Below are 11,155 nucleotides of genomic sequence, written 5' to 3' on the forward strand. Positions count from 1 at the left end.
AGAGATAGATTCTAGGATATTAGACATCTTTCACCCCGGAGACAGTAGCTCAATTCGGGGTACTACATGGCGATATTTCAGCATTGTTTTGTAATTTAGCGAATGTTGAACATGGTCCTGTTATTTGCTGTAATGTACAACTGGGAACACAGCAGTATTATAATATTCTACATTTTAAGGTCATGAGACGTGACACTTCTGCTCTCCATTCGCAACGATACGACGAAGCCCTATTAACATCTTTTTATTAATGGAACTATAGGTGGGTTACTTTATCATCAGATTGAATGCCACGCAGTATTCAATCCTACGAGAATCCACTTTAAGGCACTATTTACAGATGAAAAGAAACAATTGTTCGTACGATTTCGGTTTTTATACATAATAAAGTTCTCCTTTTAGTTAATTAGTATTTTCTTTATCTTGTTTGTATTTTTGGTAGTAAATTACAAAACATTTAGAAAAAAAGATTTGTTTGGACACAACACATAATTTCACCCGAATCTACCGAATTTATGCGGATTTTGCTAGTTTCTAGATAATTCACATTTCTTTCTTTCGACCCTCGACGACATCGACTGATAGCGTTCTGCACAGAATCAACTATACATTTTGAATTTTATTAAAGTATTTGTTTTCGTGTTTGTCCATGTATACATGTCGAGTTTCCTTCTGCTTTTTACATATAACAGATATAGTTTATCTACTATACTTATATAAAGACAAGTACCTTTTAATTTTTTATTTATTTTCTTAGATTGTTTTTCATCTTCATTTCGTCTCCTCTGTGGTTGCTTGTTCTTCAGAAAAAAAAACTTGTGTGTGTCTATATAGTTGTGTAAATGTAACTTTTACAATATAATACATTTGCGCTTGGATTTTGGCTGCAGTACTGGACACAGAACTGACCGTATAGCTTCATCGAAAACGGTTTTTAGCCCTTTCTGTGTGAGTGCCGAGCACTCCAAATATTTTACAGCACCAATTTCTTTAGCCATTGCTAAGCCCTAAGGAGTAAACATAATAGGTTAAAATTAAGCATACAATAGCTGTCATAAATAAGTGAACAAGCCCGTCACCTTGGCTATGCTTCGTACAATTGTCAACATTGATATAACTATACTTTTATCTCTTATAGGAAATGAAATTTCTATTAATTTTGTCCATTGTTACTTTATTGCGGGAAAATTACGAGTTGCGTCTTTTTTCCGCGTGTCAAAAATAAGTAAGCAAAAGAGGTTTTGTTTATTTTTTGTTCACGAGAGCGAAGGAAAAAATATAATTAGGTAAAACAAACAAAAACTAAAAAAAAAGATTAAAAAAAAACAAATGTTTTCCCACTAGATAATAACAATAACAATTTTTATATAAAAACATATATTTTGAGGTCGACTAAAAAATGCCAAATAGAGTGACGAAACCTTACAAAAAAAGAATAAAGTTTTCGGCATACAATGTTGCAAAAGTACGAGGCTGCCGTACGGAAGGTCGCAGCTCAAATCTCACTTCCGGATACTAGTCGACTTGGCTGTGAACTTTCGTTACTTTTTTGTTTTTAAAAATAAAACTTGAGAAATAGGCCTTTGTCTACTTATTTTCGATAGCCACTGTGCCTTTCCTTTGGTGAAAACTGAAATGATTATTTTAATTAGACTTACCTGAGGATACGTGATCGGTGCCAATTTTTTATCTCTTAATTTCTCTACGGTACTTTTATCTTCACGCAAATCTAACTTCGTGCCAACTAAAATTATTGGAGTGCTTGGGCAATGATGACGAACTTCTGGATACCACTGTTAAGATTTCAAGGAAGATAAATTATTATCTGACTACTGTGTTTCTGGCTATAAAATTAGTTGGAATGATTGGACGGTTTTTTCTTTATCGCTAGAATTTTAATCTCATCCACAGTTGGAGGAATTAGAAAACAGCGTTACCATGTGCCTACAATTCACCCCTCGAACCAGGCATACGAAAATTTTGTAATTCCCTCTGTAATTTGCTATACGATTAAAAAGGTGTTCCTTTTTTCCTTATTCCTGTTATTAAGAGAGTCTTCCCAAGGAAAAATCATTAACGCTCTTAGATCACACTAGGTAAATTTCACCCACGTATATTTTCGATGTATTGTGTTGGGGGAAAAGAAATGTCGTATTTTGTCAATACATGGCGACACTTAAACAAATCTTATGTTGTACTTATTGCATCGGGTCATGCGATAGGGCGATTTGAAGACGACAATCTGCGCTATAAGTCTCTTTGACAGTGTTATAGCGCGTCAAAAGTGGAGTTCACCAAGCAAGAAATTCGTCACATTTTACGTTTTTACTACCTGAGAGGTAAATTTGTCAAGTTTATGGGCCCGATACTGTAACGATTCGCATAGCACAGCTTTGGTTCCATCGATTTCGTTCTGGTGTAGTAGATGTGGAAGATACACCCCGTACTGGTAGGCCAATCGTTGTAGAAACCGATAAAATCGTCGCAATCATCCAAGTAGGTCAGCATGTGAGCATTCGATCGATTGGCCAGGAACTGGGTATAGATCATAAAACCGTTTGGAACCATTTGCAGAAGATTGGATTCCAAAAAAGCTGGATGTTTAGGTGCTACACGAGTTTACGCAAAAAAATCTCTTGGACCGAATCGACGCCTGCGAATTTGACCCATTTTTGAAGCGGATGGTGACTGATAATGAAAAATGGCGGCGAAGCGAAGCTGATGCTCCAGTATCTATTAGAAATTTGAATGACTTATCGAAAGGAGAAGTTATATTTATGTAGGGAAGATTGGATACTTATTCAAGTCTATGTAGCCGGTTGGTGGTTTGAGGCACTTCAAGTAAAATTTGTATCTTCAATTTCATTGACAACTGTTTCAATCTCCTGCACCTTTTCTGTTTCCGGAATTCTCGGCACCTCCATAGGGTAGGATAAATAATTACAATATTCTGTCGGGTACGTAGTGTATGTATCATCGTGAACTCAAATCTTGATTATTTAGTGTGTAATCAGGAATATTTACTGGGTTCATAAAACCTTCGGTGACGCTAAATAATTCTTTACTTGTGAACCTTGGTAGATTACTTGGTCTGAAGGAATTTTGATTTATGTTTTGGTTATTGTTAGGCCTAGGTTGAGTGGGTTGGAACTGTCCTGAGGATGTATCCATTGGTTTAGGTCTGTTCATTGTTGGGTTAGGAAACCGTTGAAAATATGGCTGGAAATTATTTGGCCTTTGGTATGGTAGTTGGGGTCTTCGAAATAGTAGCTGAGAATTATTGGGTCTTTGAAAGGGTTGTGTTAAATGTTGGGGTGGACGGAGTTGGAAGAAATTATTGTTGGGAAAGTTCGTCGTTGGCCATCGATATGAGTTAAAATTAGGTAACAATTGCGGAGGTTTTGGTAGTTGGGAAGGTTGCGGCCAGTTAAGGTGTCCTTGCTGCGGCCTAAGTACTGGTTTGGAATATGATGGATATGCAGGGGTTTTGTCTACCGCTCCTAAAGGAGAGGGGATCAGTTTTTGGTTCCCTAATTTACTGTATGCGATGTTCTGCTCATCGATACAATAAGAGAATGCTTCTGATAAATTTTTTGCTCTTATAATTCCACCTAGCGGTTCCTTTAGTCCTGACAGAAACACTTTCAACCCTAAACTAGCATGTAAAGTTTTCATGGCACTTTTAATGTTAGTATCTGCTTCGTGCAAATTAGTGTGGTTATTCAAGCTTGAGACGAGATCGTTCACCTCACTGTAGAACTTTTGAACCGAATTATTTTGCTGCGATAAGCTGTGCAAATCCTAAATAAGACTATCTTGGTTCCTTTTATCGGAATAGTGTAGGATAAGATTTTCTTTTATTTGGTCCCACACCAGCGGAGTTCCGTGTATGTTCAGAGCTTCGTTTGCTGGGACAACGATCTTATTCCTAATTGCTCTTAGGAGAAGTTGCCCGTACGGTGTTCCACTTGTAACCGATATCAAAGACAGCACCTCGTCTACGTTGTCAATAAAATCGAATAATAACCGCGGATTACCGTCAAAATGAGGGAGATCTTTAATCGCGTCTGGAATTCTCAGGGAATTAAAAATATCTACTGATGTCACTGCGTGTCCGGTCGTCATATTCGGTTCGATTTCTACTGAAGATCCTAAACTTCCTAAGGTTGGTAAATTCACTATACTTTCTATATTCAACGAACTTTCCAAATTCACTTCACTTGTATTATTTTTCGTATCTTCTAGCTTACTATCTAGATTCCTAGCCTGTCTAGAGCGTGGGATTTGATACGGTTTTGGGGCAAGCGATTTCTTCCTGAACATGGAAAGGGAAAAAAGGATGGAAAATGGAGAAAAAGAAGGTACGATAACCTCAAGCGAAAAAATCCTGGTCGAAGCGCGGCGATCGTCGGTCGTGGTCGGCCTAAACGATCGCCAAGCGCGGATTGACGGCCAGGAAGGTTTCGCTTTGTGTTTTGTGAAATTGGAAGGGAATTATCCACTATGATCTGCTCAACTATGGCCAGCCCCTCAATTCGGTCCTCAACTGTGAGCAAATCAACCGTTTGAAACAGGCGATTGACCAGAAGCGGTCAGAATTGGTCAATAGGAATGGTGTTGTGTTCTACCAGGACAACGATCGGCTTCACACATATTTTATGACCCCCCAGAAGCTACGGGAGCTCGGATGGGATCTTCTGTTGCACCTACCCTATAGTCCGGACCTGGCACCAAGTGATTATCATCTCTTCCGGTCGATGCATAACGCTCGTGGTGCTAATAAGTTGGCCTCAAAAGAGGCTTGTGAAAACTGGCTGTCTGAGGAGGGGGGAGTTATAAGGGGGGATAATAAAGTTGCCTTATAAATGGCAACAAGTTTGCGAACAAAAGGAAGCATATTTGACTTTAATCAGCTAATTCTAAGTACGTTAAATAAAGCCTTAAATTTCGATCACAAATACGACATTTCTTTTTCCCCAACCCAATAAAATTCGAACCCTAAATTCATGAAAATAGGACTGGCCCATTATCTGCTAGTAGTTTAAACCTTCAACTACCGAGACAGGTATTATATCGATTAGGCTTTTAGATTTCTGCCTTCGAAAGTGCATCGTTGAAATTTTCTGGATAAATTTCACCCATTATGATCCCTGCCTAGAAAACTTATTTTTGTAGTGTTTTTTTTTCAACTGAAGTGATACGTCTGAGTGAAATTATGCGGTGTTTGCAACGATTGATTATCTGGAATAATACAAACTTGCTGTTTCATTTTCGTCGGTGTGAATATTTATTCTTGCAAATGCCGATATTTCGGGAACCATTTGTTCTCTTCATCAGTGCTAACAAGTTCTTGTTTCGGGAACCACTTGTTCCTTTCATCAGTGCTAACAAGAACTTGTTAGCACTGATGAAGGGAACAAGTGGTTCGCACTTGTTAGAACCTGTTAGCACTGATGAGGGGAACAAGTGGTTCCCGAAATATCGATGTTTGCACGAATAAATATTCACACTAGCGAAAATCAAACAGGAAGTGATACGTCTAGAGATCAGATTTTGAAGGCTTAAAATACTTATTTTTTTCGTTGTCTGAATTGAAATTTCCTAAACTTTTCGCAGTGTAAACTTGCTTGAGTGAATTTTTACCTAGTGTACTCATTATATGATTCTAGGAAAATGTGGTCCCAAGAGGGTTAACAAACGTCAAGGGATAATTCCTTCATTCGTTGTACAAAAAGCATGATATTTAATGAACCTAGACCTAATCGGAACCCGTCACATCGTGAATATGCCTGTTGAGGCCTTTACTGAAGGCCACAACATCCTTCATAGCGCAATGAACAACTGCGCTCCGCCTTCCACTCCGCGACAAATCTTCAAGAATAATGAAGAATTTCACTAAACTTTACGGAGTGGAATCACACCCCTCATATTTGGAGACTCGAATATTTTGCAAGAATTGCTCAGATTCATGGCTTAAGGGGTTCGGAGCGCGCAATGAAGGTGGCGAGCGTATAATCGATTTTGCGGACACCCATGACCTTGTACTTATGAATACATGGTTCATTAAACGATTGTCTTATCTTCCCACATTTTATAGTGGGAACAATAAAATGCAAATCAACTATACTCTCATAAGACGCCAAAATTTTACCACTGTCACTGATTACAAAGTCGTTCCCTATGAGACCATCGCACCTCAACATCGGCCGTTGATTGCCGTCCTGCGAATTAAGCCGCCGATAAAACAGCGTGAGGAACGCACTGGCCCGCCGCGCATTAAATGGTGGCGATTTGGTGAGAAGAAAGAAGAAACGGTCTCACTCATACGATTGCCAACCATTACGAATGTGTAAGAATCATGGAACCAAATGAAAGACACGATCCACAAAGCGGCCTCTGCAACCCTCGGGGCCATCAAGCCGGATAAGCGGTACATCAACCGAGATACTTGGCTTTGGAATGATGACGTTGAAATGAAGGTCAGTGAAAAGAAACGCCTCTACCACAAATTTCTCGACGATAAAACACCTGCTAATTGGCAAATTTATAAAAATGCCAACCGGGAAGCAAAGAAAGCGGTCGCTGTCACCCGAGCGAACCATTTCAAAAATCTTTACGATAAACTGGACACTTGGAAAGATCTTTATCGACTTGCTAAAAGCCGTGATTAACACACACAGGATATCGAACACTTCTGTTGTGTTAATGACAAGAACGGTACTTTGCTTACCAACCGTCGAGCCGCAACGGATAGATGGCGAGAATACTTCGAGCAGATTTCAACTGAAGAATTTGCTCATCCTCCACTTCCACAATCATTGCCGACATTTGGAGCAGTTCCACCAGTCAGCGCAACTAAAATCGAGGAGGCAATAAAACAAACGAAATCGGGGAAAGCAACAGGACCTGACGACATCGCATCTGAGTTCTGGAAAGCGAAGAGCTGGGACCCAACACTGTGGCTCAGTGAATTCTTTAACCGGGTTATTCAGGAAGGAAGAACACCATCTGACTGCCAAGAAAGTACCACTGTTCCAATATGGAAAAAGAAAGATAGCCCAGCAGAATGTTCAAATTACCGTCTGATCCGGTTACTTTCCCATACCATGAAGATGTTTGAACGCATTCTTCACAACCGTATTCGCGAAATCGTTGAAATAGCCGTGAATCAAGCCGGATTTGTCAAGAACTTCGGAACTACTGACACAATACACGCTGCGCAGTTACTCATGAAGAAACACCGTGAGAAGCATCGCCCTCTTTACATTGCCTTTCTGGATCTAGAGAAAGCGTTTGACCGTGTACCACACGAACTCATCTGGTATGCTTTACGACAACACTTCGTGCCAGAAGAACTCGTGCGCTGGGTTCAATTGCTCTACCACGATCCGAAAAGTAAAGTTCGAAGTATGGCGGGTTTATCAAAACCGCTCCGTGTCTCTGTTGGAGTTCATCAAGGAAGTGCCCTCTCACCACTCCTCTTTGTCCTTGTTATGGACACCGTCACACGGGATATCCAACGTCCAGCGCCCTACCCACTGCTTTATGCAGATGATGTTTTCCTAGCATCTGATAGCAAAAATGATCTCGAGTAACTTGTTCAAAAATGGAATGATTGCCTCATGCAACACGGTCTCAGATTAAATTTAAACAAAACTGAATTTTTGACGACCGATCCCCATGAAACAGGCATGGACAATCACTGTCAGCGGCAGTGATCTGCCCAGAACTGAGCGATTTAAATACCTCGGGTCAATGCTATCAGCCAATGGAGAGCTGCGTTATGAAATTGTTTCACGCATTAACGCAACCTGGATGAAGTGGCGTTCCACAACTGGTGTCCTTTGTGATCGACGTATCAACGAACGTCTCAAATCTAAAATTTACCGCAATGTCGTCCGTCCAGTCGCTCTCTATGGTTCTGAGTGTTGAGACAATGAGCAACATCTTGCGGTAATGGACACGAAGATGCTACGTTGGACTAGTGGCGTCACACGTTTAGATCACATCCGAAATGAGGATATCCGCGATCGTTATGGGGTTGCACCGATCGTGGAAAAGTTGCGAGAGAGGCGTCTTCGATGGTATGGTCTCGCAATTCGTGCAAACGAGAATTCACTTGCCAAGATTGGTCTGAACATCGAAGTCGATGGTAAACGACCAAAAGGCAGACCTAAGCAACGGTGGCTTGATACGCTGGATGGGGATTTGAAAGCCTCGAGATTGCACCCACATCAGGCATTCGATAGAGCCAAATGGCGAAGCCGATCACGACGAGCCGACCCCGCTTGTAAACGGGACAAAGGCTGAAGAAAAAGAAGAAGCTCAGATTCATGGCTTGCAAACACATTTGAAAATATAAGGCTCTCTTTTCCATCATTTGTCTGTACTCAGTCCGTTTTTTGGAGCCATATTCCTTAAATATTTTAAATAGTGCTTTTCTACTAGCTATATGCCGTTTGTTTCGAACATTTGCGTCTATTGTATGGTTTTGAAAACAGTGTGAACTCTGTTAATGGATTTGAATTTTATATAAGGACACAAGGATTACATAGAGCTGAATATCAAAAGGCACCTACTATTGTTTAGATTTAAGACGCGGATATGCATCGAATAAAAACTATAAATGTTCCATAATAATAGAAGTAAATATTAAGCGCGCTTCCAGAAACTTACCTTTGCTCTGACATTCTCAAACGATGCAGGATTGACTAATGAGAAGCAAATGAGAAATACATCTGTTTGGGGATATGAAAGTGGACGCAATCGATCATAATCTTCCTGCCCGGCTGTATCCCACAGTCCGAGATTGATTGGTTTCGCATCGACCATTACATTCGCAGAATAGTTATCAAATCTATCTTAAGAGAAATACATGTCATCACAGTCATTCGATTCTAGGGATAATATTGCAGAGGCATATTCGTCACCATAAGCCAGATAGCCTTACTTACACTGTTGGAATATATTCCCCTGGAAACGCATTTGTGGTGTAACTTATCAGTAGGCATGTTTTACCGACGGCTCTGTAATAAATTAAAATGTATTTTTTGCTTCAATTACTTCACATGAACTCTGAGAAAGAAAGAGGTGGATTGCCAATTGTTGACACACCACTTTCAGGCGAGGAGAGACGAATAATGCATCGTATACGTACCCATCGCCGACGACAACACACTTGATCGCCTGCATTTTATCTGTGGTGTATCAAAATGTCCGTTTTATCCACTTATGTCCAACTATCGGCTGTTTCCCAGCACCAATGTGCCTATCTACGTCCACTGTCCAAACTCTCCTTTCAACAGATCGCCGGTCCAGGTTCCCTCGGTTTTCTTGAGGTAGCAGCAAGTAAAGGACGAACACCGACGATTGCTTTTGTTACGTAAATTCAAGCGTCCTGTGGAGAGATTAATGGAGACATAATACCGAGCGTAAACACCAATTTTGATGAGCGAAAGTCGGTCGTGAGTTACTGACACAACGTAAGGCAAGAAAATCACGAAATTGCGCGCCCGCAATGAAGATTACACTTGTGGCCGTATATGGAGTGACGTCTCGCCTGTGGTGGCGAACAGCTGTGGCGTGTGCGGAGTAAAACAACCAATTTCTTACAAAAGGGCGTGTGACGGACGGCGGCAATCACAAGTAGACGCGCTCGGGACCCCGAGAAGTGCGTCAGAAACGCTCGGACTCTACTTATCTGGGACGCATGCACAACATAAGAAACATTCACCACAACCGGGCATCGGAAGTCATGCACACACTCACTTTTATTTACTCGAGTTGCAGTGAGTCGCCCTCACTGACTCATCCATTCACAGGCAAGTCTGCTACCCGTAGTGCCAGCCTTCAGAAGACAACACCATGCACACACCACACCCGACAAAATGTCTCTCCAGTATTTACTTGTTGCCACGAGAGCGAGCAGTGGAATTCCTTCGCACGTCCCTTCCCTTCCCCTTTTTGTCGATGGGAAAGTGTTCACATATACCTTGTTTATCTCGCCATAAGATACGGCTCCCAAACTCGGTGTTGGGTTCTACTTCTCGCGTAAACGTCACGCCAAATAAGTGGATCGAATCTCACGAACACTGGTTTTTCACGTATGCGGATGTTTATATCAACGAATGGATAAAAGCCTACTTTCAACTTGATCTAGATGATCGCGTTTAACGACATTTGTCCCCACGCGAAATGCACACGTTTTAAATAGGATCACTCATGCTGGCAGGTCAATGACGCGAAACTGAAACTGTCGTTTCGAGGAACTTTTACTTACCAAGAAAAAGCCTCACCGAACAATAGAGTGCAGCCCCCAAGACGGGATCATCAGGGTAATTGTCATGTCAACAGAGACGTTTCACCAGAACTGGAACGCAGCGTTGCCAGCAGCAATTTCAAGAGATTTGGAAAGATGATTGCTCCGTTCCATTGAACGCTTACAAAACTTCCTATGGCGTTCCACTCGGCGACCGCATCTAGCGCAGCCGCCATGGCAGCTGCCAGATGTTAGGCGCTTGCGAGCATTTTTTAACGTCCACGCATTTACCCTCAGTTGTTATGGTCCCAATATATCTTATAGTATAGTATCCACCTGTGGTCATGGTTACAGTACGTATAAGTTACGTTTTATTTGATGTTCTCGATGCCCGCGAAGTGTTCCGTATAAGATTTGGCTGCAATCCAACACCCTCGCCCGCCAGTTAAACTGGATGCACCATCCACGCACCAGCAAGCCGTAACTTCATTAGTTCAACTCTGGACGCGAGAAGATTTACGGCCAGAGTTGGAGATATTTTTGTGTGTGAGCTTTGTTCTTGTTAGTGCTGCGACATCGACAAAAAATATCGATATCATTAACTATCGATGTTTGAATTAGAATGTTTCGATGCCGATAAAAACATCGATTTTAGCAAACATCGATATTTCTTTCAATTTATCAATGCAAAGAAAGCAAGATCTAAATAAGGAAACAAATAACAATGTATCTCGAATAGAAAGAAAACCTTTATTTCATTCTTTTATTATAAAAGTATTGAAACGAAACCCGGGCACTATCGAAATCAATTATGACCCCAAAATGTTTTATCTACACTTTTGAGGAAAAGTAGCTTATGTAGTTTTTCTCCCAAGAGGCAGCTTCTCTTGCAGTTTG

At 41.0% G+C, this 11,155-nt stretch overlaps 1 protein-coding gene across 5 annotated transcripts; it reads right to left on the reverse strand.

Moving 5' to 3' along the window:
- Positions 1-396: 396 nt before the first annotated feature.
- LOC119660837 (ras-related protein Rac1) lies at positions 397-10,435 on the reverse strand. Of its 5 annotated transcripts, XR_005250493.1 has the most exons (7): positions 10,280-10,435; positions 9,158-9,397; positions 8,955-9,026; positions 8,677-8,857; positions 1,659-1,793; positions 731-1,007; positions 397-672 (listed from the first exon to the last, which is right to left on the reverse strand). XR_005250493.1 is itself a non-coding variant. In XM_038069709.1 (6 exons), the coding sequence occupies exons 2-6, from the start codon at positions 9,190-9,192 to the stop codon at positions 852-854; spliced, it is 579 nt and encodes a 192-aa protein (XP_037925637.1). In that variant the 5' UTR covers positions 9,193-9,397; positions 10,280-10,435; the 3' UTR covers positions 397-851. The 5 variants fall into 5 exon arrangements, 4 of the variants coding, with proteins under 4 accessions (XP_037925637.1, XP_037925640.1, XP_037925638.1 ...); XM_038069709.1 differs by having other exon boundaries at positions 397-1,007; XM_038069712.1 differs by lacking the exon at positions 10,280-10,435 and adding an exon at positions 9,992-10,251 and having other exon boundaries at positions 397-1,007.
- Positions 10,436-11,155: the final 720 nt, after the last annotated feature.

The sequence above is a fragment of the Hermetia illucens genome, chromosome 7 (assembly GCF_905115235.1).
Source record: "Hermetia illucens chromosome 7, iHerIll2.2.curated.20191125, whole genome shotgun sequence".
In the NCBI taxonomy this organism is placed as follows: domain Eukaryota; kingdom Metazoa; phylum Arthropoda; class Insecta; order Diptera; family Stratiomyidae; genus Hermetia; species Hermetia illucens.